Genomic DNA, 26402 nt, shown 5'->3' with positions numbered 1-26402 from the left:
TGCATTTACCACCTAGGTGTAGTCAATATTTTGACAAACAATTCATACCTTGAAGTAATTGCGATACTTTTTCTAAAAGTCAATGATGAAATTTAACGTCTCCAAACAATACGGAGCCTACGCGAGATGTCGCAGTGAAAATTATTAGTTTTGACCATGGTGGCGGTCTTTTTCAGTATGTACTCCCTGAATACATCCACTCCCGCGTTACACCTCTCTCGGAACTGTTTCACTCCTACGACACGTCCTCCTCCCCCTTCCCAAGCTTACCCAGCTGCCATGCACTGGGCGAAAGAACGCCGTTGCCAACGATGATGGGCCTTCTTACAAGAATTGTCGCACCGCCAACACTGCATTCTGACCTCTTTTATTCAGTAAATAAATAAGAGTTCTGACATTTCCAAACGAAGTTTTCTTTCCTTGTTTTAGGCACAGCTGGGGGACACATCCGGTGGGCTGCAATGTTCACTTCGACACGCCCTTGGTAAAAGCTCAGAGCGCCACGCCGAAAGGCTGCCGCATCTGACGCTGAATCAGCGCTCATGTTTGAGAGATTAAGCGCACTGCTACTGCTCTATCCTTGCTGCTATACCATCTCGGCCACCGGTGAGCACGCGCGAAAATAGCCAACAACGCATGTGATTGCGCAGTACGGCTTAAGCACTTGCAAAGTTATTTGCTAAGTTTCCGAGACGGTATTTCTAACGGTAGAGCGGAACATCAAATGCTTGAGCATTTGAGGTATACTGCTCGGCCATAAAACGCTCTACCGTTAATTTTAGGGCGGTATACCGCGCTTTATATTTAGAGCGGTATACCTCGCCAATGTATCGCGTAAGCGTTCACGCCGTGGCTAATACGCGCTGCGCATGCAGCTATTGCAGCTTAGCTATTAAGGCCCAAACAATGAAACGTTCCTTTCCTTCGAGCGCTTCCTAACCTCACGTGAGGCCTCCTTACAGCGAAGGACCGATGGAGGAAGCAAGCATACTCTGAAAGCTCCCTTCACCCGTCCTCACGTAAGGAGCGGTTGCCGCCATGCCTGGGTTCGAGATTATCTCTTAAAAGCTTTAGGCGAACACCAGAACACCCCTATTCAATAAAAAAGGTTGTATCGTCGCACAATCTCTAAGTTGATGAGCTAATATAGAGAAGCGTGGACGCTATTTTTTAGTTTTGTTTACTAAATCTAAAGAAGTAGTGCATTACAGTGCGAAACTTGATGTGCTCCAGCAACGCTGGCACGCCGGCGTCGTGCAACGCCTAGCAACGCTTCCATGCCACACGGGTGACTGAAACGAACGTGCCTGGCAAAACGTACCGTGCTCGCGCTTCTCCGAAGGTGGGCGACAGCACGCACGCGCAAGCAAACGTCACGTAGTTAAGCAGTGAGGCGAAGTGCTCGTTCAGGGCCAGGAACGGCGTAAGGACGCATGAAGGTAGCTTGGCCCAAACAATAAAACGTTCCTTTTAGGGGTGTGCGAATATTGAAATTTTCGATTACGAATCGAATACGAATAAGACGAAGAACTCTCTTCGAATATCGAATCGAATATCGAATACATGTGTAGTATTAAAAAATTGCAAGAGAGGTAACAATAGCTTTATTACCCTTTTAAAAATAACATTGCATTTTACAAGGTTGCTTCAAATTAAAGAGGTACTCAATTATAGATAACGGACTCAGGTAATGCCCTCAGTCAGGTAAAACGCTTGTTACAGATTGTCGTGAAGGAAAATTAACTGCTCAATATGGCCAGAAAGTAAACGCTCTCTATGCACTGTCACATTTCTACCGGTAGAAAAGACTCTTTCACTAGGAACTGAAGTGGCAGGGATCGCCAAGTACTTCCGGGCGAGTGCACTTAAAAGCGGGTACCTGAAGCGGCCAATGGACTGCCACCACTCACAAGGATTCATGCCCCTTTCCAGAAGAGGCTTTTGCGCGTAGTCTGTACCTTCCCTCTCAGGGGCAGATGCCAAATGTGTCTTCTCTTTGTTCATCACTAGATCGTCAAAAGCATTCCATACACTCGATGCCACCAGTGGACACGAAGTCGACGCTGGCACGGCGGTGTCCCCATGGTGTTCCACGACGGCTTCCTGGAGCTCCCTTGTCACAAGGTTTTTCAGCCAGATCATCTGACATGATCATCTGATGAACTGTGGCCATAAAGCGCGGATCAAAAAACATGCCTAGGCTGGCCACTTCATCAAATTTCCACTCCGCACAAAGAGCCTTGATACATCTTGAATCAATGTTAGCAAACCCTGAGTTGCCTTTGCAATTTTCGAGGCAATGGGGCATTCCAAAATAATTGGAATTATAAAGCTTGGTGAAAAAGAAACCGAAACTGATCATGTCTCAAATGCCTGAAGCAGATAGACTGAAATAGAGCATACAGATAATGAGCGGATCATGCGAAGTTCTCAGTTAATAAACATGTTCTTAGGAGAATGCGGAGCAAGCATACAATTGGTTAATTGCTCAATTATTCGCAGTCTATCCGAATATTCGCCGTTTCCACCGTTATTCGGCCGTCCTCGGATATTCGTGAATTTCCGAACATGCATTTCTCGAATCGAATACGCTTCGAATATGGAAAATATTCGATTCGTATTCGAAATTCCGAATATTCGCACACCCCTAGTTCCTTTCCTTCGAGCGCTTCCTAACCTTACGTGAGGCCTCCTTACAGCGAAGGACCGATGGAGGAAGCAAGCGTACTCTGAAAGCTCCCTTCACCCGTCCTCACCTAAGGAGCGGTTGCCGCGTGCCTGGGTTCGAGATTATCTCTTCAAATCTTTCCGCGAACACCATTATTCTATTAAAAAATGTTGTATCGTCGCACAATCTTTAAATTGAATAGCTAATATAGAGAAGCGTGGACGCTTTCTTCTAGTTTCGTTTACTAAAGTTAAAAAAAAGTTGCGCATTACAGTGCAAAACTTGATATGCTCCAGCAACGCTGGCACGCCGGCGTCTTGCAACGCCTAGCAATGCTTGCATGTCGCACGCGTGACTGAAACGAACATGCCTGGCAAGACATACCGTGCTCGCTCTTCTCCGCAGGTGGGCGACAGTGCGCATGCGCAAGCGAATGCCATGTGGTTAAGCAGTGAGGTGAAGCGCTCGTTCAGGGCCAGGAGCGGCGTAAGGACGCATGAAGGTAGCTTTGGAGCTACCTTATGCTGAGGAAGCACCAAGGAAGCCTTCACCGAGGGCCCCTCAGTAAGGAAGCTTTCAGAGTGACATAAGGTAGCCTCACCCCAATGAAGGCTTCCTTAGTGAGGTAAGGAAGATTTCATTGTTTGGCTTCTTATGCTGAGGAAGTACCAAGGAAGCACCAAGGAAGCCTTCACGGAGGGCGCCTCAGTAAGGAACCTTTCAGAGTGACATAAGGTAGCCTCACTGCAATGAAGGCTTCCTTACTGAGGTAAGGAAGATTTCATTGTCTGGCCCTAAGCATGCAAGCTCTGCCGCCTTACCGTGGAAGGCACAGCTACCCGTAGAAAGGCATACCGCCCTACCATTAGCCCTAGCATCTCGGCAAACAAGCATGTAAATCTGCGCGTACCTGGAATTCCGCGATGCCCATGCGCCTGCTGTGGCTTAGCTATTGTTCAAGCAGTAAAACTGACATGTGGCGAACATAGTATTGCAGTAACGGCAGAATGGCAGCGATACAAAAAACAAAGAACTCTGTTGACGCGATGTGACGCGGTTGCGTTGTTTACACCGCGGGCTCAGTGAAGAAGCAGATCAGCATTTAAGATTGATTGCGCTGTTTTGCGCAGTTGTTAAGGGTCTCGAGCACGATGGTCAAGATCTTGCGCTCCAGCAATCTCAGCTGCGACGCCATCTTGAGCCTGGCGTTAGATCCTTTGTCGTTGATGATGTTTTCGTACTCCTGCAAGCATACAAAGGAGAATTAAATGGCGTGTCCAGAATGTCACTGCATGCGCTCGTGTGAACTTTGCAAATCATTTGTTTTATTTCGAATGCTCAATCACTGACTTAGGCATAGCATTTCTACGTGTGCTGCACTCTTCCCTGTGAGCGAGGTTCTTTTAGGCGAAGTATTCTTTTTTTCTCATTCGTCACTTTGCGGTAGGTAGCTAGATAGTTCCGGTCTCGCGTCGATTTAATAGAAAGATAACATAATGTGTGACCGACAGTAGACTTGAACCTCTGCCGTCGAGCACAGCAACCCTGTTCTCTACCCTTCAAACAATGATTGCTTTTTTTTTTTCACGGTATCTATAACGAATATAAAAAACACATGCGCAAGCCATTTATATAACGGCCAAAACATCCATAGCCGCATGCGTAATTCAACGGTTCCAAAATCCAGCCAACCAGATCTTGAAACACTTGGCCCCTGCGCTGCATTGCAACTTTCTCGTCTTCTGTCGTTGTGACAGGTCACGCTCCGGGGCACCGCGCTTGCCTGCACAATCTCCGAGACCAGTTCACATTCCTGGGTACTTTCCTCGTATCGCGCCACGCAGAAATTGTGCTACGTTGTGCCGACTTCATGATTGCCAAGGTTAATCGCGCTTTAACATTTCTTCGCCGGTGTACAATTGTCATCGTCGTTTTACACAAATCACATGGCACAGGCACAGGAACGCACGACTGTACAACGCATAGTCAGTGACGACATCGCAATCTGCGTTTGTCTGGTTTAGGCTCGCACGCTACCAATCTAGAAGCCAACAATTTCCGCGTCGTAAGCTCAGGCCGAACGGTCGGCGTAGAAATCATGATGTTGCCGCCACGAGATCGCTTTCAACGAGGTCATTGTCACCTCACTGTCGTCAAAGACACGTACGCTCGCCACCCACACATACAACTATAGTTTACACACACAAAAAATACACGTCGGGCCACCTGACATTGCTCTGCGGAACCCCCAAACAATGCTAGACAGCCAGGTACCTGCAAAATGTTTCGTACAACATCGATTCCTACAGCGCGCAGGATGTGCACAAGTGTTTTCGTTGCGCTTTTCCAACAGTGAGTATTCGAATTCACTGATAATGTGCGCTATCATTTGACGCTCACTTAGACCAGGTATATCGTGATTTCTTTCTGACATACGTAGAATACGCCGGGCTATTCTTCATGTATGCCATGCTTCATACAGAGCAGCGTAAAGTGGTACCAGCGACCCGTGAAAGTCGATAGCCGCGACAGAGAGATAAAAAGAGAAACAAATATAATTATTTCTTGTCATGCTGGGTCCGCATAATCATACGATATACAGTTAAAGGTGATTGTGAAGATGCCGGGGCAGAAATGCACGGTGTGGCAAAATGTACAGAACACGGCAAACAGGGCGAGGTGAGAGCACCGTCTGAGTGTCAGAAATGTATGCTGAAAAGCCACGGAGATTGATCTCTGACACTCACAGCGGTGACTGGACAACCCCACAGCGATGGCCGATCGTAGACCGTATTTATGGTACAGAAATATAGACAACAATGGTCACATTAATAACTTCCGTTAGCAGCATGCATTTACCTTTTTTAACTTTGGAAACGACATTGCTGCTTTTTTTCTTTGCAATGCGACGACAGCAACTCGCAGTTCAATGACATTCATCCTGCGAAATAATTCTCGTCCATTGTGTCTTACGGCTTATTATTCAAGAAAACGATGAAAAAGTACATGACGTTTGCTCTGACTTGGAAGGCTCAGATTTCCTAGCAAACCAGCTGTTAACGTTCACTGTGGGAGAGGTTCTCGCAAGTTCTGGCTAGTTAAGGCATTACACGCATTCGCGGACAACTGCTGGCGTCGCACTCGCCGGCTCGTTAGTTAAAGCTACGTGACAGGAAAACATCGATTCTGCAAGTTAGAAACATCAGTTTCCTCATACGGAAGCGACATGAAACACGTCCACGCTCCCAAACCAAGGCATGTCTTTTCTACAGTTTAAATAAAGAAATAATATGAATAATAAAGCACGCCAAAACAGGCCGCTCCCAACCAGCGCATTATGAATAAAGTTTTTCTGAAATCTCTATGGGCACGCTGCCGCTTGAATGTAAATACGAAGCTGCTTGGGAACAACTTTGAAGGAATCCTGAAATCTCGCAACCAGCTGGCCAATGTGAAGGGTTTTGTACAGCCAACAAAACTATGCTGTGTGCGGCCATGTCTGATTGCATTCTGATTGCTTATTCCAAATTCTAGAGAGCCGAGTCAGCGAGTGTGGACCTCTTGAGGGAGCAACACGATTTTCTTTCCCTTTGTTTTTTTCTCCTCTAACCATGCACCTAAAACACAAAACGCACATGATCTATAATGCTCAGCCCACGTGTTCTTCATCGTCCGTCTCAGTCGACGCCTCGGAACTAGCACAACGCATGCACGCTCTGCTTTACCATGACATGCTACTAGAACCGAAATTTTCATCGTCAAACCCAGCATGACGAAAGCAGTGGCGTCGAAATCACCGTGGCTTACCTAGGAGCGCATCCATTAGATTCTAGGGCAGTCGGGCCAGTTAGCATGACGTCATGGATCGGAGTGCTATCTAGGAGGTGTTGCCTGAGTACCAGTGAGAAGAGCCTACACCGAGTAGTTTATGGCGTATGGGAAGGAGCAGCTTTCGTTCTTTTCTTTTTCTTCTTTTCAACGCGATACAGTAAAGCAGCACCCGAGCCGACCGCATATCGATGCTCTTCGATCCATTTCTTAGCTCGTGGGATATTCCTCGGCCGTTCGAAGTTCGATCTCCTTGAAACTTAACGTAACGTATTGCGTAGTGGTCTCAACAAGTTTGCACGCGTTGCTAATATATATATGCCTCCCTCCTCTGAAGCAGAATCCATGTGAAGAGCGTTAAGAAACACATCCGAGAGATAACTCTATAATTTGTCATAAGTGCTTGCTGTATGCGTTGTAAAAAAAAAAAATGTGCATATTCCCCGTTATTCCCATATTCCCCATATTCCCCGAATCTGTTACGAGAAGCATGTTGCAGGTACTTGCCTATCCATTATTATTCGGGATTTCACAAAACGAGACCAAGTGGACCAACGTGTTTTTGTTAACTGAGTAGTTGTGCGTGTGTGTGTGGCGCGACGACCACCGCGCTGTAGACAATCGTGCAACGGCAACGGCATGATTTCAACGCTGGCTGTTCGAGTCCAGCCTACGACGCGGTAATTGTGGGATTCTACAAGGTGGATAAGCATAGGTGAGACACACGCTGATTGTGGCGCCATTAGCAACTACGTGTTACACATTCGTATACGTACATATGGCTACTTCACGCAGAGTACGTTAAAACGACGACGGTATTTGTGCTTAGGCGAATAAACGTTAAAGCTTACTTGGACGGAATTCTAAGGAACGTTTATTTCCGTTAACTCAGATTTCTCTGTTTAATTACTTGCAAAGCGCAGAAATGCTCTTACCCGACAATCGCTGAACGGGTTTACACGAAATTTGCTGCATTTAAGAAATTAAAGTTAATTTTACCGACTGCTGCAAACGAAATATTGATTTAGACATTTTGCGGGTTCAAGAGAGGTTTTCAAAAATTGGTGCGTTAAGAAAATATAAGCGCGATGCTTACAAATGCATAGTTCTGATCGAAGTAACATGGTTTAGCATCAACAGTAAGAAGTAACATCACCATATTGCAAACTGCCTCTGTTAGAATATCCGAAGGCTATAAATGTGAAATGTGAGTTTGCAGACTGCGTGAAATTGTTGCAAGGCTTACGGCGGTTTTCTGCACAAGCGAGAAAACATAATTTTTCTGGCATATATTACCCACCAGTGGGTAATATATCAATGTTCGTCCGCTTTGTATCAGACAATTCGTGCAGTTTTACAGAACTGTGATATAGCTTTTTTTTACTTACTAAGCTACAAAGTTGCAAACTTCAGATCTGCATTTTTTTAATTTGAAACTTTCAACAACGTTACTAAAGGAAATGAATGCTGGCCTACAGAAAAGGAATCCGCTCGCAACGGTGGGAAGATTTCCGGTTATTCTGTTAAACGCAACAAAACTAATCAAATACCCTTCGACGAATGCTCAATAAAACGATCTCTTTCTCAGGTACTTAGACAGAAGCCTAGGTCATCTCTAAAGGGACAAATTACATTTAAAAAAAACATTTCAGCAGTATGACATTATGCTCTTGCAATGCCAATAAAGAAAAATGAAAAGAAAAAAAAACGCCCTCTTATCGCAAAAGGAGGCTTACCGTGAGGGGAGTGCAGCGTTCAAGGACTCGCCCCAGCTCCCCGTAATGTCACATATTTTCACGGCGTTTGCTCAAGCCTACGTAATTTCCTATCAGTAAAGATGAACTAAACTGTCGCTCTAATGGAGCCAAACTGAGCTTGAGCTAGTTTCCAGAACTTCTACTGGGACAAAACAGCCCAAACACGAGGAGATGTTTTGAAATCTGTGACGTCACATTGACACACCGGCGATGGGGTTTCGGCGCGAAATTAAAGCAAACAAAAATAAAGAGAATCGAAGTTTGCCCCCGCGTTTTCTTTTCTATTAATCAACCTATCCCCACGAAATTAACGAAAATGTAGTTCTTAAACTATATTTTATTACTCTAAGTGTTTCTCTTTCTTGTTCCTTTACGTACCCTTAAGTAACCTAAGTACTTGCCTCCACTCGGGTGCCCTTCATCATTCAACTCACCTGGTCGCTCTTTGGGAACGCCCTGAGCAGCAGCTGGATGCGGACAATCAGGAAGTTGAGCGCTTGCTGTGCGTTGTCATCGGTTGCTCCCATAATGTGTTCGTCAGTGAACGTCGCCACTTGAGAGGCTGCGATCGAAGGAGCCAGTGCCGCAGAAGTGACTGTCTATGACTCAATCAATTCAGTAATATTCTTTTACTATTTGTTCAGATTACTTAGTAGGATAAACAAACTATACAAACATACAAACACTAATGCAGGTGCACTGGCACTGACAAACAGGTATACTCCTTGATTTAGTAAAGCGGAAAATCCACACAGGAGTTTACCGACTATAGGAACACTAGAGACGTGGCAGACACCAGCAGTGCTCCTAGCGACATCTCATGATCATTTGTTCAACCACAAAAAAAAGCCATTCATTACATGACGTTCTCCCTCAGATGCAAAACAACAGAAACGCGACAAAATGCTGATTACGTTGCTTCACTCACCCTTACGCAACAAGTTTGGCAGCAAATTGTAGGTCATTGTCATAAAAGTTTCCATGATTTTTCCTTAAACTTAAAATCAAGAGATGGCGCCACCAGTGCCGCTGCTTGCGTCTACGTCATCAGCATGGCAGCATTCAGCGAAGCGCAATATGCATACCGACAGCCTAAGCTACATCGTATTAATACGCCTATTTGTTGACAAAGCTTACAAAGTCATTCGCGTAGGCAGTCAGGCAACCAGAATATCATGCACATATTTAGTTACTTCGATGCATACTTATTTAGAAAACTTACACCTAAACCTGCATTGAGAGCAGCGATCCCTTACAAATGACTTAGGTACCTCAGAACATAACGGATAATTTCTTAGCGCTGCTTGCCTGAACGAAGTATGCTGTCATTGGCGAAAAGTTGACGACGATGCGCAGATAATGCAATAACGTTTGAGAAGCATAGTACATCTCTATTTGCTGGTAGAAATATCTCTTAGTGAAAACAGCAGGGAAAAGACCAGAACGAAATCGTGAAAGACATCACGAGGTGAAGTTGAGACAGCCTAATTGATCGATCGGAAGCGACATATTAACATATAATTAGCTCAGACAGGATCAGTGACTATACGTCGCCACGCTGATTCAAACGCGATGACATTAGCGATCATCAATCAATCATCAATTGCTGAAATGCTAATAGTTTACGAAGCGGGCAAAACTATCTAGAGAGTTTTAGTCTGTGAGCAAAATTATTGCCCTTTGCAGGATACGAAGTTACCGGTCACGTAAACGTGAGCGGCGACGTTGGTGGCCCAATCTTTTGGCGGAGAGCTTAAATCACAGATGATAAATAGCTGTTACTGCAATGACCCCGTATATTGGCTCAAATGCGGGCATAAATTTTTGGAGGGGAAAGTTTTGATCCACCCAAATGTAGCGTGAAGCTACAAAGCAAGGCCACGCGGGTTTCTCACAAAGAAACTTTCGCAGTTGAAGGAAAATTAGTCGTCGTGCGGGAGTCCACCCTGGACCAACGCTTTTTTGGGGCGATCGATCTACGATCTGAGCTAACCAGGAGACTAGCAGACCACGGCTCGAGGGGCAAATCAGTGGACACTCTCGAAGTACAGGGACACTGAATATGGCAAATCAGTCTTGCGGTTATGGGTTTCCTTTGTAGCTTCGTGCCACGTTCGGGTGGATCACGATTTTCTTTTCCGTTTCATGAACCTTCCTCCACCTTGCGGAATTCGGCAGAACTGATTTGCCGTATCCGGCATATTCATCTAACTCAGCCTTTCTTTTTATTTTTCTCTACGAAACCAATGTAACCTGATAACGCAACCGAAACACTCTCGAGAGAGAAGAGATAAAGATGCAGCCACTAGCTTTGTTGCTGCAGTTGAAATCTCCGGTAACTTAGTATTTTGTGAAAGTTATTACGTTTAAGCACAGGCCAAGAACTTACGAACCGCTCTAGCGCGCACGGAACTGCCGTAGCAACAGTGCGTTGGGCAACCCGGAGCAAAACGCTTACCGTCCTTCAGCACGAGGATCCTGAGGAACGTCGAGAGGTCTTCACACACCGGGCGATCTCGGGCGACGAGTGCGAAGGTTCCACTTCTGTTAAGACAACACAAATAATAACGAACACGTATTTCTAATATCAAAAAGAAAGTAGGTGCACGCACTATTGTCACGAAATGTACATACTAAGAAAAAAGAATATTCTCACATTAGTATGATAAAGCTTTTTCTTTTTAAAACTCCGCTTTATCTAATTTAGTTGTAACAGATCGATTATCAGATAAGAAAATCAACGCCGAAAGGCGACGGCACGTCAGTGTGACGTCATATATTTCAAATTATTTTCCTGTATTTATGCCGGTGTGGCGCAGTAAATGTTCTCGAAACTCTGAAACTTCAGCCTCGGGCCAGTTTAGAAGACAGCGCAGACAACCTTCAGATACAAGAGCTAGGCCTGAGCCGGCGCTGTGAAAATTATTGACGTCGCGGCAAGATATTGCGGGTAAATGAAGCAGGCGTCGCCACCCGTATTCCGCTTTGGCGTAATTCCTGCAGGGTGCTCAAATTGGGACCCCAGAGGGAGCTGATCGAGGCAACCTATTTTTCGTGGCTTATCAAGCGTTATCTCAAGGAATGAGTGGGCTTACTTTTCTTGTTGTAGAGGCGTCATTTATTATTACAACCTATTATGCTTCTCACTTTTATAGCCACCATCAGCAGCAGGAGCCATATTAATGTCCACTGCAGGATGACGACCTCTGCCAGCGATCTCCAGTTGCCCCTTCCTTGCACTTGCTGATTCCCCCCTTCTGACGCCTGCAAATTGTGTAATTTCATCACGTAACCTACTTCTCGGCCGTCCATCTCCGCTTTCCTTTCCTTAGTAGAGATTCTGTAACCCTAACAAACCACCGCTTATCAGCCCTACGCATTACATATCTAGTCGGACTGCGTATCTTTACCTTAATGTTAATCAAATCATTGGCTGCTATGGTACTAACTCTAATCCACATTGCCGTCTTCCGGTCTCTTAATGTTATGCCCAGTATCTTTCATTAAGTCGCTCACTTCATGGCCCTGAACTTCCTCTCAAGCTTCTATACATGCTAACCTTTTTAGTTTCTGCCCTGTGTGTTCTGTCAGTAGTGCCCCTTTAACACACCGCATATGCCGTACTTTGCGATGTCGTTGTCTCTTACGCTATTGCAGCGGAGAGAAGCAGCTGACTGCTCGCAAATCAATGCCGTGCAACTGAAGCTTAGCCCGCTTCCATAATTCGAAAACCAGAACTGCTCGCTTTACCAGAGTCTCTACGCAGTGAATAACGCGGCTCATGATGACGACCTATCGGTGTTGTAAGCCCACTTTGCGACAACTTGAAATACGGTGACGAAATACAGACGTCGACATTTTGAGAGTATATACGTACGGAGTGAGGTCATGATCTTCGCAAAGCTTCGCCTTGATGGCGTATAACGGGTCCTGCTTGCTCACACCTAGAACAAACACAGAAAAAAGAACAAGGATACAGTTGTCTTGAACGATTAAAGACTGTTAGCATAGAAGGGTGATGAACAGCTTTCCGACTCGAACATGCTCCCCGAAAGCATGACAAGAATAATGCACGCGGTAATTATTACAACCTGGGAGAAATGAAGAAAAGTAGAAGAAGAAAAAAGTAATTTCAGCTATTTCTCCACCTTTGATCAATAACTGCGACAGCAGTAGACTTTCAGCGCACACAGCAACATATTTTGCTACTGTTGTTGCTGCTGCTGCTGTAGCACCAAAGGAAATTGCTTCTTTTCGACGCACCCAACATCTACCAGGAATCGCCTGGTACGGTATCGCCTGTTGTGACACCGGAAACGCCTCACAGGCGCCAATATACGTTCGATTCCATGGAGCGCATGAGTCAGCGCAAATCGTTCAGCGCCAAATGTGTGCGATAATGCAGTGGCCACCACGACCAATTACAAATTTGCACATTGCCGCAGGAACAAGAGTTCGAATCCCAATGGGAACTGCATGGTGGGCAAGGCCTTATCTACCTCGCCTCAGGGTGAAGGAAAATATTCAAGAGCCGGCTTGTAAGCTCTAGTATGCAGACTGCGAATCTGCCTACATCGGAAAGACGGGAAAACTACAGAAAGTCATGGAAATGTGCCACAAACCATGTCGACGACGTTGGCACTTTGCGTCAAATACCATCTCAAACACGGGCCACGTCGTACTAAACTCGGACAATGGGACGAAGCCCGGTGTTAATATTACCGAAACAAGCGCATCAGCAAAGTTCCGTCTGGAATCGTCCGGTGGGCCCTCATTCATAAAGAAAAGTTCCTACGCTGGATATTTTTCCTGAGGTCAAATTCCAACCAATCCTCAAGCTGGACTTGCCATAAGCGAAGGCAGTCGCTACATGGCACAGGTGGCACGCGAAGACAAAAGCTTTCTGAATTCTGCCCTTGGTTGTCCAAACCATAGCAACCGTTACCAAAGCGCACAACAATTTCGAGAGCGCGAAATGTGGATCCTTTGGCTGGATGCTCAAGCGTGCACAAGTGAATCTTCTAACCGGTACACTGTAAACAAAAGTTTGCGCAACAGTCCCGGGTCATCATCTGGGTTGTCAACATTTATCAGCCCCTAGCTTACTAGTGATACTTCTTACGTCATACAAGGCGTAGCTCTGTCGAGCCTTCGATAACATGAGAAACATCCTCAAATCATATTCACGAAAATCGCTTCATTAAGATCCATGGACAAGCCCCTTCCTGTGAATGCTCATTTATTCTGGTCTGATGGTTTCTGGGGTAATCGTAATTCTTTACAAGCAACGCCCAACACGCACACACACATGCAAGCACACACGAACAAACACACACACACACACACACACACACATTCAAATACCAGAAAAATCGAAGCTGTTTCCCACCGACTCTATTCATTAAATAAGGTAAACTGGTTGCTTCACGTGGGTGACTGTCCTGAAAATCTCCCGAATATCCATATGCTGCAGCATTCCGACGTCAGCTGCTCAGAACGCTCACTACAAATTCAAATTTCAGCCTTGGAACAGTCAACCTTATAACTGTTAACTTTCACAACGCGGCCAGTAATTTAACTGCAACATTTTACCGGCTCAAATTCAAGTTTATTAGGGTAGAAGGGGTTTCTGCATATGTATATCTACCTCCTTTGGTGATGTAACACTTCTTGACTATTTGACAACGTACAGAATTCTACTTCACACTTATAGTGAGGCCTAGTTTCTGTACTCCCTCCTCGAGCAGTGCTCATACTACGGAGCCTGGGAGTTCCATTGAACAAACAAAAAGACAAAAATTCAACGCCTCAATAAAAACAACACAGCCCGCCTAAGGAACATTGCGTGGCTGTGAAAGCACGCAAACAGTCGTGGAATAATTTATCGCAATCCTTCACAAAGGTGCGATTTGAGAGGCCGATTTAGAATGCACCGTATAAACGTCTGGAAATCTGAATTGAGGGGGGGGGGGGGGGGGTAGGCTTCAATACGCTGTGGCAGACTGCAATGAAACCTACTTTTACTTCATTTCTCTTATATGCCCCTTTTTTTTTCATAGTTCGGACCGCACTGAAAGTAGTTTGCGATATCAAATTCCCGCCAGAAGGCTTAAACGCCCACGGTGTCGATACCCAGCCCACACCTCAAGCATTTCGCAACAGCGCCCTCGGTAAAATCTCAAGCTCTCCACTGAAACAGATTGCAGACGGCGGGCCCCAGAAGCTGCTGGCCTGCCCGGTGTAATAGGCATAGTAGGCTTGGTTCTTCGGTTCTTCCGTTATTTCCTGTTTTACAGTTGCTGTTGTTGTTCTTGTGTTTTTGTCCTTGCTTCTCAGCTCCATTACTCTACCCACAGCTACCGTTACGTCTGACACCATCCCTGTTTCTTTATGCCCTCTCATATTTCTTCTAACACGTTGCGCAACTATCGAGCCAATTTCGCTGGTGTCGGGTTCTCAAGCCTATAGCACAGGAGCTCACCGCACACGACAGCGAGTTTCGATGGACCCCGGTCTCCTCGAAACCACTTTGCATGCACACGCCGGACGGGTCAGATTAACGTCCAGTTTTTCTGTTCTTATCTCAGATTCTTTATTATGAAAACAGAAAAGGAGCACGTGACACGAAAACAAAATAACATAAAAAGAGATGCGAAGCGGTAAAGCCTAATCTCAATCGGCTTTCTTGAAACTTACGAGAACGACCGCTGTCCATAGCTACGTACCGCGTGATCGTTCTTTGCCTTGGTCATTATTCTTCTTTAGATCTTTCTTTTTTTTTATTTCGTGCCGTAAACGAAAGCGAAAGGAATAGCAAATGGGAGAACGACAAGACGAAGTGAAAACATGGCTGAGCTCTCGGGCGCTCGCTGCAACCGACAAGCAATGTTCGTCCTGTCACCTTGCACGTGTGTTCAAGTAAAATACAACCGAGCAAATGTGATCTTCACTCACATCACACGACGTTTTTGTGGGCCCTACACGCTCTCAGTTACTGCTGCCAGCTTAATAAAACGGTATTCCCGTTTTTTTTTTTTGCTCTTTCCTGTGCTATTGAGAACTATATGCAGTGGCTTGCTAATTTTACGTTCTTTTCTTTTATTAAGTTTACATATTGCTCCCATGCAGCAGGGTATTCGGACATTTTGCTGGGCAACTGACAGTTTTCATGTGCTTAAGCCACTGTGGCTTAGATTATGCCGTCTTGTTTGTCTTCATACTTGGGGCAGAATAACGCTTGTTATTGTTACTTCAAATTTTACGACATTCAAGCTTGAGTCTCACCAAGAAAAATAAAATGAAAATAAACGCGGAATACTTAACGCAATTTTTACGTCGAGAGCTCTTGCACTAACAACTCCACCGTATTATAAGACTTTGAGAACACGTAATAAGAGCAATGCAAATTTCTAATGTAACAAAATAAAGGTTACCTTTGCTTTTGTTTAGAGTACTGACCATGGTTTTTCCTAGCCGCGAACATATAATGACACGCACGCGACAATGTATGCATGCAATTTTTCTCGTAGTTGGTGGCTAGCAACTTAAACGCCTACCGCCTCAAACGTCTAAGTCTAATGCTGCGGTTGTAGTGTTGCATCTCTTTTCGTTCTTTCTTGTGCTATTTTAATTGCTCGGTAGATATTATATTTTCCCTAATCACATTTTTGTGCGCTGTACGAAAACCATCGTAACAATGCGCCATATCGAAAACCAAACGACTGTCCCTGCGAACTTCAAGTAGCACACGTTAGAGGTCTTTCTTTTTTTTTTTTGCCTTGTCCGTAAACTTAAGCGCGTATTGCCGTTCGTGGAGTGCCAAGTTACAGGACGGGGTGACGAGAACACTGATAGCGACTGCTTGCGTCGCGGAGTTTAATCAAGGAGCACACAAAGCTGACACTGCATACGACCCGCCATACTCTAAACTGCCTGTGCAAGGCGTTAGTGGAGACATAATCGTTAACGAGCTGTTTTTTCGTCTAACTAGATACATTTGACGACAACAATACGGCCGCACGCAAACGTTTCAACCGCATTTTAATTGGCCAAAGCCTCACAAGACGTCGACACTGCCGTCCACTGTTCCGGTATACCAGGTAATCTGTAACACGCTAAGATGTTTACGCGCAGGCTAAAATTCTGTACAGCCAGGCTGAGTAGTTTTGCCGGCTGTTATAATCAAACGACAGGGGGCTTAAGGGGCTTAACGGAGGACATGGGACTGAGGGGCACTGTAAAATAATTTGCACCTTTAGGAGTAAATAACTGTCCAAATCGATCTACAACTCATATCCTTACACCCTTTCTGAGTGTAAAGGTGTGTTAGAGGCAAATATAGATCCTCCTTCACTTTTAAGAGTCTCGATTATTTCACACTGTGGGGTGTCGCGAGAGCGCCTAGCGAGAGACGCATACGCTCCAGCTATCCGTCTTATAATCCGGCTGCTTCAAAGCTGAACCCCTCCACCACCCCCCCCCCTTCCCGCTACGTATATCGAGTTTCGTCGATTGCAGCTTTCCCCGGGACACACATTTGAGCCTCTACGATGAAATAACAAATAAAGTAGTGGGAGAATACTTAGGATGGCGAGAATACAGCCACGAAGACCAACACGTGTGCGCGTGCAATAGGATAAAGCGTCGGGTAACGCGAGTCACGTGATGCCGCAGGAGAACAGCCAGTTTGGAACCTGAGACGCGGCAGTCAGATTGCACGCGGAGAGCGGGAGCATTCGGGACCCGAGACACACGACTCAGCGCTTCGCAAGCGAAGCCCCAGGCCTTCTTCGACGACGCGACATCTCCACGGCGAATCCATAGGATAGCCCAGAGAGAGAGACGCAAATGAGAGAAAGGGAGGGGGGTTAACCAGAGTTAAAACCTCCGGTTTGCTACCCTGCACTAGGAGAAGGGAAAGGGGAAGCAAAGAGGGAAAGAAGATGCGCGACAAAAATAGAAGAGTGAAAAAAAAAAATGAAAAGGGACGGAATGGGATCTTTATAGTCTTTCTCATAGGCGACTGCCACGTAAAAAGGTCAACAAAGCCTTCACTGACTTTCGGTGCGACGACAGTTCATGTCGGCATTCCAAGACTGACTGTTCGGAAAGTGGCCTGTCAAGCGAAGCCCCAGGCCTCCTTCGACGACGCGACATCTCCACGGCGAATCCATAGGATAGCCAAGAGAGAGAGACGCAAATGAGAGAAAGGGTGGGGGGTTAACCAGAGTTAAAACCTCCGGTTTGCTACTCAGCACTAGGAGAAGGGAAAGGGGAAGCAAAGAGGGAAAGAAGAGCGCGACAAAAATAGAAGAGTGAAAAAAAAATGAAAGGGGACGGAATGGGATCACTGTAGTCTTTCTCATAGGCGACTGCCACGTAAAAAGGTCAACAAAGCCTTGACTGACTTTCGGTGCGACGACAGTTCATGTCGGCATTCCAAGACTGACTGTTCGGAAAGTGGCCTGTCGTCAAGGCGTGCCAACGTTGTCGCTGGTGACAGCCGCTGCGCGCTGTTAGGATAGACAAAAGGAGTAACGCTCTGTACTCGGTGCGCATTATTTTGTTGTGTTCGTATTTGTCTCTGGGGACGTTTGTCGTTGGCTACGTGAGAAGTTTGCAGTTGAAATTTGTACTGGGCTACGTGGGCAATTGCATGTGATATCTGAAATTTTGAATTTCGCTATGCAGCATTTGGTACTCGGCTACGTGGAAATAAAGATTCCGCCATGAGGAACATATTATTTGCGTATGTGGACAAACTTGTACTACTTGTTAATGTGGAAATTCATATTTGACTATTGGTAGATATTTATCCGCTATGTGGTAATTTATGTGCGGCTATCTGGATATTTGTTGTTTACTGTTCGAACATTTCTGATATTAAATGCACAAAGGTGTTACGGCTATTTGTAAATTTGTATTTCGTCATGCGGAAATTTGCGTTTGGACATTGGCAAATGCGTCTTAGCAATGCCGAAACTTGTATGCGGCTATGTAGATATTTGCATTTTGCTTTCTCAGAATTTCCGACAATGCGTAATGTTGTTAGAGCTTTGTGCAAATTTGTATTCTCTGTTTAGCAATACGTGCCCCTCTTTTACAAATATTTGTATCTGACTATCTACACACCTGCATTTGGACATGTGGAAATTCGAATTTGCCTATGAGAAAGGGCCGCGGTGTGAGTGCTGTCGTAGACAAAATTAGAACAATAAATGGAAAGCAAACGGGATAGTACAAAGCAGAGCGCTTTATTGCGTTATGGCGAATACCAGAGATGTTTCACGCCTTAGAGATGTATGCTAGCGTAGACGAATACTGCAATGCCGGGAAGCGTACAGATGGCTGCCGTCGGCGTCTGCAGCGAAATCTTGTGCAGCTGTGTTTAACCAACTTACGTGACAATTTCATTCGTGTTTTCTATTATAGGATCTTTTTTTTTTTTTTTGAAGCAAGGAAGGTTGTAATGTCGAGCCGTCTGCAGAAACAAAACACATGTCCGCTTCGCAGGACATTACGCTCAATAGAGGGCGCGACACAATAAAAAACGACAGAATTACAACAGCCACCGGTGCTGTTTTCCTTACGTAAAGGTGCTCCGCCCGTGCCACGCACAGCGCAAGCTTTGTTTTGCTTGGTTGTTGACCTTCGTCTTCGTCGCTGAAGATGTTTACACGATACCTGACGTCCGTGTTTATCCTGCCAAGTTAAATAAAGGCTCTCCATTTTCCATTGTTTCGTCAGCGCTCAAATGCCGCACAGCAAGGGACGAATTCCATCATATTTCTATTTTTGTCTTTCATCTTCTCGTTCTCGCCGAAATGAGGCATCTCGCAACGTACACAGCTTGCGATATCCGGAGGAAAATAAAAGGGGAATAAAAAGAAACAACCGAGTTAAGCGATACGTCCGCTTTATGTTGCCTTGTTGTTGGAGAGAGCTATGTTATAGTATATGCGCAACAACAATATCGTCGCTTCCTCTTGCCTGATGTACGCCTACGGAATTGAACTCATTGACTGCGAGACAGTAACTTGAACCACGTGCCAACACTTGACGTATTACCAACGACAACGCAGCTCGGTGAAAGAGCCGCTCCTACAATTAATAATAATAATATTTGGGGTTTTACGTGCCAAAACCACTTTCTGATTATGAGGCACGCCGTTGTGGAGGACTCCGGAAATTTTGACCACCTGGGGTTCTTTAACGGGCACCTAAATCTAAGCACACGGGTGTTTTCGCATTTCGCCCCCATTGAAATGCGGCCGCCGTGGCCGGGATTCGATCCCACGACCTCGTGCTCAGCAGCCCAACACCATAGCCACTGAGCAACCACGGCGGGTGCTCCTACAATTAAAGATCAGCTCATTATTTTCGTGAGACTGGTTCGCGACGCACATAACGTCGTGTCCGTTCGCTGCAGTTATTGCCAGAGATGCACTCCAAAATACCGCGCGAAACGATACGTCCCTGCTACCGTAGAGACTCGCGTAAGGGCCACATTTTTTTTTTCACAATTTTGACGAGGTGCGGCCTACGGGACCCAACCTTTTTTGGCCAAAATTGTGCAGGTGCAGCCGGCGACTGCCGCACGCCACGGAACCGCGGATGTACCACTGCACCAGATCCGGCTGTACCACTGTACCGCTGTATCGGATGTACCAGGTCAGCGCGCAACTCTCGTCATCTAGTAGCGGCACGCGAAAGTACGCTGCGGGCGAAAATTTGCCGACGCACGGCCGCGGCATCGGGGCACCAAACGCGATTGCTTCACCAAAAATCTTTTGTTTACAAATTTCGGACTGCCAAGTAGAGGGTGCGGCCCTTACACGGGTCTATACGGTAGTCTTTCTTTTTTTCACTAGAACGCGAAAGAGGTGCAGTGCATTTGGCTGCAAAAAAAAAATGGCTGTGGTTTAGCTAAGGTTAAGCCCAGGATGCGAAGCATACTAGCCTGTATTTTAACGCGACAGCGTTAAGGAGCTCGTGTCGCAGAAAAGCCGGTGTCGTCGGCGTCGGCTCAGGCGTGCGGCGCTTGCTCAGGCGCACATTTCATTGTCGCGCCGAACGCTGCGTTGCTCGACGCTCACCGCGTCCGATGCGGGGCGCGTAGTCGCTGCGCCGTAGCAAAGCCACCTAGAAACAGTCTCTGTAGCACGCCGAAACCTTCGCTTCTCATTCAAACGAGCAGCTCTGTCTCCAGGAGGCATCCCACCTCGTGAGTGTCTAGCAGAGGCAAGCGCAGCTGCTTATATACCACCGCGACGCCGCGAGCGACGGCGCGAGTTGGAGCCCCGTTTCTCCTCTGTCGTGACGTCGCGGTGTCACGTGGTCAGCCTTGAAGGCGACGCCGCGAGCGACGGCGCGAGTTGGAGCCCCGTTTCTCCTCTGTCGTGACGTCACGGTGTCACGTGGCATTGAAGGCGACACCGCCGCGCCTGAGGAGCTGGGTTGAGCTCTAGTAATATGCTTCGCATAAAAACAACGACGAATACAAGTGGACGCACCGACATGCACCGCTTAATCGACCCCGCGGCGGAGCCAGGCCAGCGTTTTGCCTTCTTCTTGCTCACACGAGCGTTGCACACCCAAACACTGGCATGTTTTCTCAGATGCCACGCGCATACCAAACCGTAGTGCTGACAGTGTTCTGAGCGAAACAGAATGTAAACGTCGAGCTACGAACGCCCGCTACTTTTCCTTCACTCTCAACCAAGGAGGTTTAAAATTAATATGAATAAAACACAGAACGCCGACCAAAATGGGGTTCCTATTATGCCGTTACTTCCATACCAGACGAGATTTCATCAAACTCTTAGTTTCAGGCTTAAAATTACTTTTTTCTTTAAAACCTCCTTGCCCTCAATTCGTGCGTCGCCGAGGTACAACGCCAGCAGCTCTCCTCACAGGCAAGCGTTGTGAGACGCCTGGTAGCTGCCGGGGCGCAGTTTCTTCTGCATAGCAGCAGTTAGCTCACTTAGCGAGCTAACTGATCCGGATGACAGTTTTTTTTATATATATAGTCAGAACACCTTTCGAGGATGCTACAGCACAGCGCTAAACCTTGCTGAACTGTTAAACAGGAAGATGGAATATTGGGCGCGTTGGTGAAGCTTCGTGGTAGCTACAGCGCGACAGACGCGGACAAAAAAAATGAAAGGGGACACAATACGGCGCCGTATAGGTCTAGTCATTGTGTCTGCGTACGTCACGCTGTAGCTACCACGATGTTACACAGCCTTCAATGTTATACGAAGGTTTAAACCCTTCCCGTGAAACTGCCAATTTCTTGCATTGCAAAAAGATAACTTACTAGTAAAGCTCGACATAATTTTCTATACGGAGTCCCTTCAACTCCTGCCCCAATAAAACATATTATGGGAAATATTGCCTACCCCGAAGCATGGCCTCTAGCAATTGTGCTCGACATATCTCAGAGGCCATGTCCGAAGACCAACTCTTCGAGAAACGTCAGGGTATTTATTCAGTGCATAAAAAACCGCGAAAGGAATCCCCGAGTAAGTATGGCGGGAATGCACTGACAACACGCGCGGGGTTATCCATTCACAAAGCAACCGCTTCATTACAACGATTCAGACTTGCTTAGTTTCCAACATTCCTTCTAATCATGACGCCTAACGGATATATGTAATACCAGATTATTATTCCGCTGGTCTTCACTTCGCATTTAAGCCACAGCGAGCCCTTCTACCAATTAGTGAAAATGTTTCTCTTGCAGAAAACGACACGGTGCGCAGACTCGCAAACATTTCAACTGCTGCTCAGAAATCCGATATGCAATAAGAGAACAACGAACAGTCTTCATGATGCTCACTCAGCGCTATTGTAGGCTGCAAACAGCTGTGTAGCCCGCTCTACTTTTTATAGAAAAAAAAAAGAGTCATACGCGTATACAACGCAATCGCTAGGTACTCTCGTTACACCGAAGTTCAACTAAGTTTGCGGCACATATTTGGAAAAGTGTACCACTTACTATGTGGTACACATGTGGAAATAACCTCCTTGAGCATCGACACTTCTTTCAGCCGAACTCTTTGTTGGTCTTTATCGATTTTGTGAAGAAGCCTTCAGCTGGCCGTTTGCTGCATATTCAAACATATGTGAAACTAAGAAATACTTCCCTGAAATAACCCGCGGACCGGTTTCAATGAAATATGCCGCATTTGAGAGAGAAAGTGAAATTCTGGTGACTGTGGAAGAGAAACACTTTAGTACCTGAATTTTCTTTTTAGAAATTGCCGAACATCGACGTACGAAAAAGAAATAGAAGCACGATGTTTACAAATCCGTAGCTCTATACCAAGAAGAAATAACTCCTTTCCGTAAACTGCGTTTGTTAGAACATTCAAATAAGACCAATTTGATACATTACCTGAAATTTCACCTGAACTTTTTAGAATGTTTAGAAGAATTTCGCAAAAGTCGAACTCATGTATTAGCGGCGTATTTTACAACCATGTATAACACATCAGTTTTGCTCTCTTTAGATGCACTACTAGGTGCAATTTACAGAATTGTGATATAAATTTTAATTGCTGAGTTACAGAATTGTAAACTTAAAATCATCGTTTCCCGGAAATACGGGAACTTCAACAATTTTTATTAAACAGTCGACGGCCTACATCGAAAATCCGCCTGCAACAGTCAATAAGTCTAAACTTTTTTTCTTTTAAATGCTACAAACCTCACCGAATTCGGCGATGTGGTAGTCAAGAAACACGATGTTCCATTTTCTCAGTGGAATCCTATTGAAAAAACAAGACAGTACGCTGCCGGTGGGTTCTACGATCACGATTCTCCTTGCGAAAGAGGGCGTCTGTTTACGCAGATGACAGGGCTGCAACGGCGACGTTAGCCGAGTACTGGTTAGTTTGGTCACGTGCCTCTAGTCGTTTTCAGTCGGACAGGCTACAGGCTGCAAACCTCGGGTGGGCGTCTCTTACCTAACTTGATGTCCACGGCGTCGTATCGGTTGTCCGGGAACACGAAACCATTGTGGATGAAGAACTCGGCGTTGGTGCGCTTCCCGTAGAAGATGGTCACCTGAAACCGGCAGGAACTAGAGCATCGAATTCCAGACCTAAACACCCTAAAGAAGCCGGTGGGTTACGAGGCCCCGCCATGCAGTTGTGTGCGCGTGTGCGTTGGGGGGGGGGGGGGGTGGAAGGCATGAGGAATAAAGGGTGGCGGGGTTTCTCATTATTTTCGAACGGCAATAAGGTTCCTTAACGTGCCACTTAAATGAAAGCTCGAGAGCTCTATCCTTGGAATGGAAATACGGAGCTCATGTTCGATAGAAGAACACCATAGCTATTCCTTGTGAAGCCGATGTAGCAGCACAAAATATATGCCGAGCGAGCCGGAGCGAGTGTTCAAATGTACAGCGATGTCCTGCTCCCACGTTCATTACCTCCTGCGTCGGTACAGAGTAACCTCCCGGCAAACTTGAAAATGGCCCTACAAAATGCTATTTCATTAAATTATTTCGGCGTTCTGATGTTTGCGATCCTACTGAAAAATCCATATGCCCCATAAGTCCCATATCCAATAATCTGATACGATGCATATAGGACCCCATAAAAAAAACGTTTTTTTCTATATGTGATCTGATGTTATTGGATACAGTGGTTATGGGGAATAAGTATTTTTTTTTTTTCAGTAGCGAAGTATCCATTTTAGAATCTCTATGTCACGGGTCTTCATCTAACGGAAGCAAAAGAAGGGAGTAGAAAATATCACGTTTCTGTTCCTACAACTCGTCCTTTAAGTGTACTGACATATTTTCTTATAATCGTTTATCGCATTAAAGGGAAGTCCTCAGCTTCTAAACTTCAAAAATATAGTGACAAGCTTAAGAGGGCCGTTCTTAATTAAATACAGCAGCGCTTATATAGCGAGTTTTGGTTTCACATCCAGGAGTATACCGTGTCGTGAAGTCCCGACACAGTATGCAGGAGCAGGACCTTGCGACGTGTTGACACTGGTTCCGACTCGCTCAGTCGCCTCGTATGGTGCTACTCATTGCGCTCCCACCACATGACCACGCACTGTGCCGTGAGTATGGTCTTGGGAAACGAAAGCGGAACTGGCTGCAGAAGAGCTGTTAAATCATTTACGGCGCTCTGATGTTTGTCACAATCTTTTCCTAGGGTTTAGAGCTCTAGAAACCCCATTTTATGCAAAAGGATGAATAGTCCAAAATATCATGTCGGTATCCTTTTACGCGTATTTTCGGACCGATCACGCAAGCGGCGGAGCGACGAGAGGCGGGGCATTGCCAAACTGCTCTATGCAGTGATAGGTGCACTTGAGGACGCGAAAAAAAGTACCTCTTGCGATGAGAAATACAGTCACAGGCAGTCGGAATGCAGGTAATTCAGCATAATGATTGTAATTGTCTTTGTTGATATCATACAGCGTCGCTAAACTAATAACGGGGATGTTATTCTTGACATAGTCAAATTACGCCGTGTTGTCAAATTCTTCGAGACGACCTCCACGGGCCGTATAAGCAGCCACAACGCCAATCAGAACTGACAAGATGCCGGATTCGCGAAGAGACCACAGAATTTGACAATACCCACAGTACCACCCCAGGGCCGCTATATAAAAGAAGGCCCGTGTTCAGCAAAGCTGGTGATCTTCATGAGCTCCGACGACGCACCTCTGATGAACGAACTAATCGCATGGAGACGTGAAATGTAACCCCACGAGAGATGCGTCGAGCTTTATCAGCTAACATCACTTCGACTTCACGTGATGGGCTGGCGGCGAAGAAGGACTCACGTGGAGAAGACGGACTCAAGTGGCGAAAACGGACTCCCGTGGCGAAGACAGGCTCACGCGGCGAAGACGGACTCAAGTGGCGAAAACGCGGGGCTCCCTCTTTCGCATGTTCGTCTTTCCGTCGAGTCCACACGTCCAGCAAGAATGCTTAAGAAGAAATATTTTCGTGCAATTTCTATCCCAAGTATTGTGCAGCTCTTGCAAACACATTTTAAATCGCTTAATATGAGATGTGAACCTATCAGCAACAGCTCGGAACTAATGTCGATAACGTTTGTGCACTAGGGGAACGCGACGATGCAGCACGCGCTCTTGCACGACCGCACGCTGCGTCGTGCTTGCTTTGGGAGTGGACATATGGAAATTCGCTGTCTCAAGGCGAAGCGATAGACTTCGCTCGAAAGAGGGCTTCAAACTCGAGAAACGCTGACGCCTTCAACAACAACCCGCAAGAAATTTCACCACGCGCTGGCAGCTATCCCCTAGACAAGCACAGGACGTCGAGGCAACGTCCCCGACACCAAATAAATTAGCATCCCTGGCTGTCCTGAAAAAACTTATGGCTCCTCAACTGAAGAGCCAAGCTGACATCGCTCCCTTATACACAGCATTCTCAGCTCAGGGCGGCAACCGAGAAAGCAAACACTTGCCCGTGTTTACGAGGACGTCGCTACTCTGAAGACGGCGAAATCTGGGAGAGAAATGAGAACGGACAGCCTTTTATGCGTTCAAGCTTTCAGGTAACACCCACGCTGCTGCAGCAGTCAAGCTTAGCTTCCTCAAACACTTCGCCCCCGTAAATCGATGAAGTGCGGATAAAAGCTCTGGAAGCGGCTAACTTTGCGCGTCAAGCTTTGATATTCGCGCTGACTTAGAAAAACACCCGTACTGCATGACTTCATAATGCGTCAGATAGAAGCGCTGAAGGTCACTGAAGAGCGTACAACTTTATAGTGGGGTAATATTTTTATGCGTTTCTATCTACATTTTCGAGACAAACTGAGATTATGGGAGAGAAGGTGAAACGCCGACATGTTTTTTACTGAAGTTTCGCGCGCGCACCCGGATGCCGCTGATGTCATGCTGAGGACAAAGGTTGAAAGGTACCTTCGCATATACTGCTCCATTTTTCTATGCGATGAATGCCCAGCAAGGTTGCTAGGTTTACCTTTAAATCATTATAGCATAAAGCGTAGTTTTACCTCGCCTATTTGTTTTGTTTTTATTATCTAATAATAAACAGTTACGGACAGGCTCATTCAGATACGGCTGAGAAAATCTCTGACATAGCGAAAAATTGGAGGACGCTTAAGCTTCGCCTTCAAGAGTGGGACGCG

At 46.0% G+C, this 26402-nt stretch overlaps 1 protein-coding gene across 2 annotated transcripts in view; it reads right to left on the bottom strand.

Moving 5' to 3' along the window:
* Positions 1 to 348: 348 nt before the first annotated feature.
* The window catches only part of Setd3 (SET domain containing 3), a 148810-nt gene continuing 122756 nt past the window's right edge, over positions 349 to 26402 (bottom strand). For both annotated transcript variants that reach the window (XM_065453562.2, XM_065453561.1), the window contains exons 11-15: positions 23223 to 23322; positions 12131 to 12197; positions 10712 to 10797; positions 8688 to 8815; positions 349 to 3911 (exon numbers count right to left, since the gene is read on the bottom strand). In XM_065453562.2, coding sequence (XP_065309634.1) covers positions 3771 to 3911; positions 8688 to 8815; positions 10712 to 10797; positions 12131 to 12197; positions 23223 to 23322 — 522 coding nt within the window. In that variant the 3' untranslated portion in view covers positions 349 to 3770. The remainder of the gene's footprint in view (positions 3912 to 8687; positions 8816 to 10711; positions 10798 to 12130; positions 12198 to 23222; positions 23323 to 26402) is intronic.

This window comes from Dermacentor albipictus, chromosome 10 (assembly GCF_038994185.2).
Source record: "Dermacentor albipictus isolate Rhodes 1998 colony chromosome 10, USDA_Dalb.pri_finalv2, whole genome shotgun sequence".
NCBI lineage: Eukaryota > Metazoa > Arthropoda > Arachnida > Ixodida > Ixodidae > Dermacentor > Dermacentor albipictus.
The sequence above is the reverse complement of the archived record's forward strand: the minus strand, read 5'-3'. Positions and strand labels throughout refer to the sequence as shown.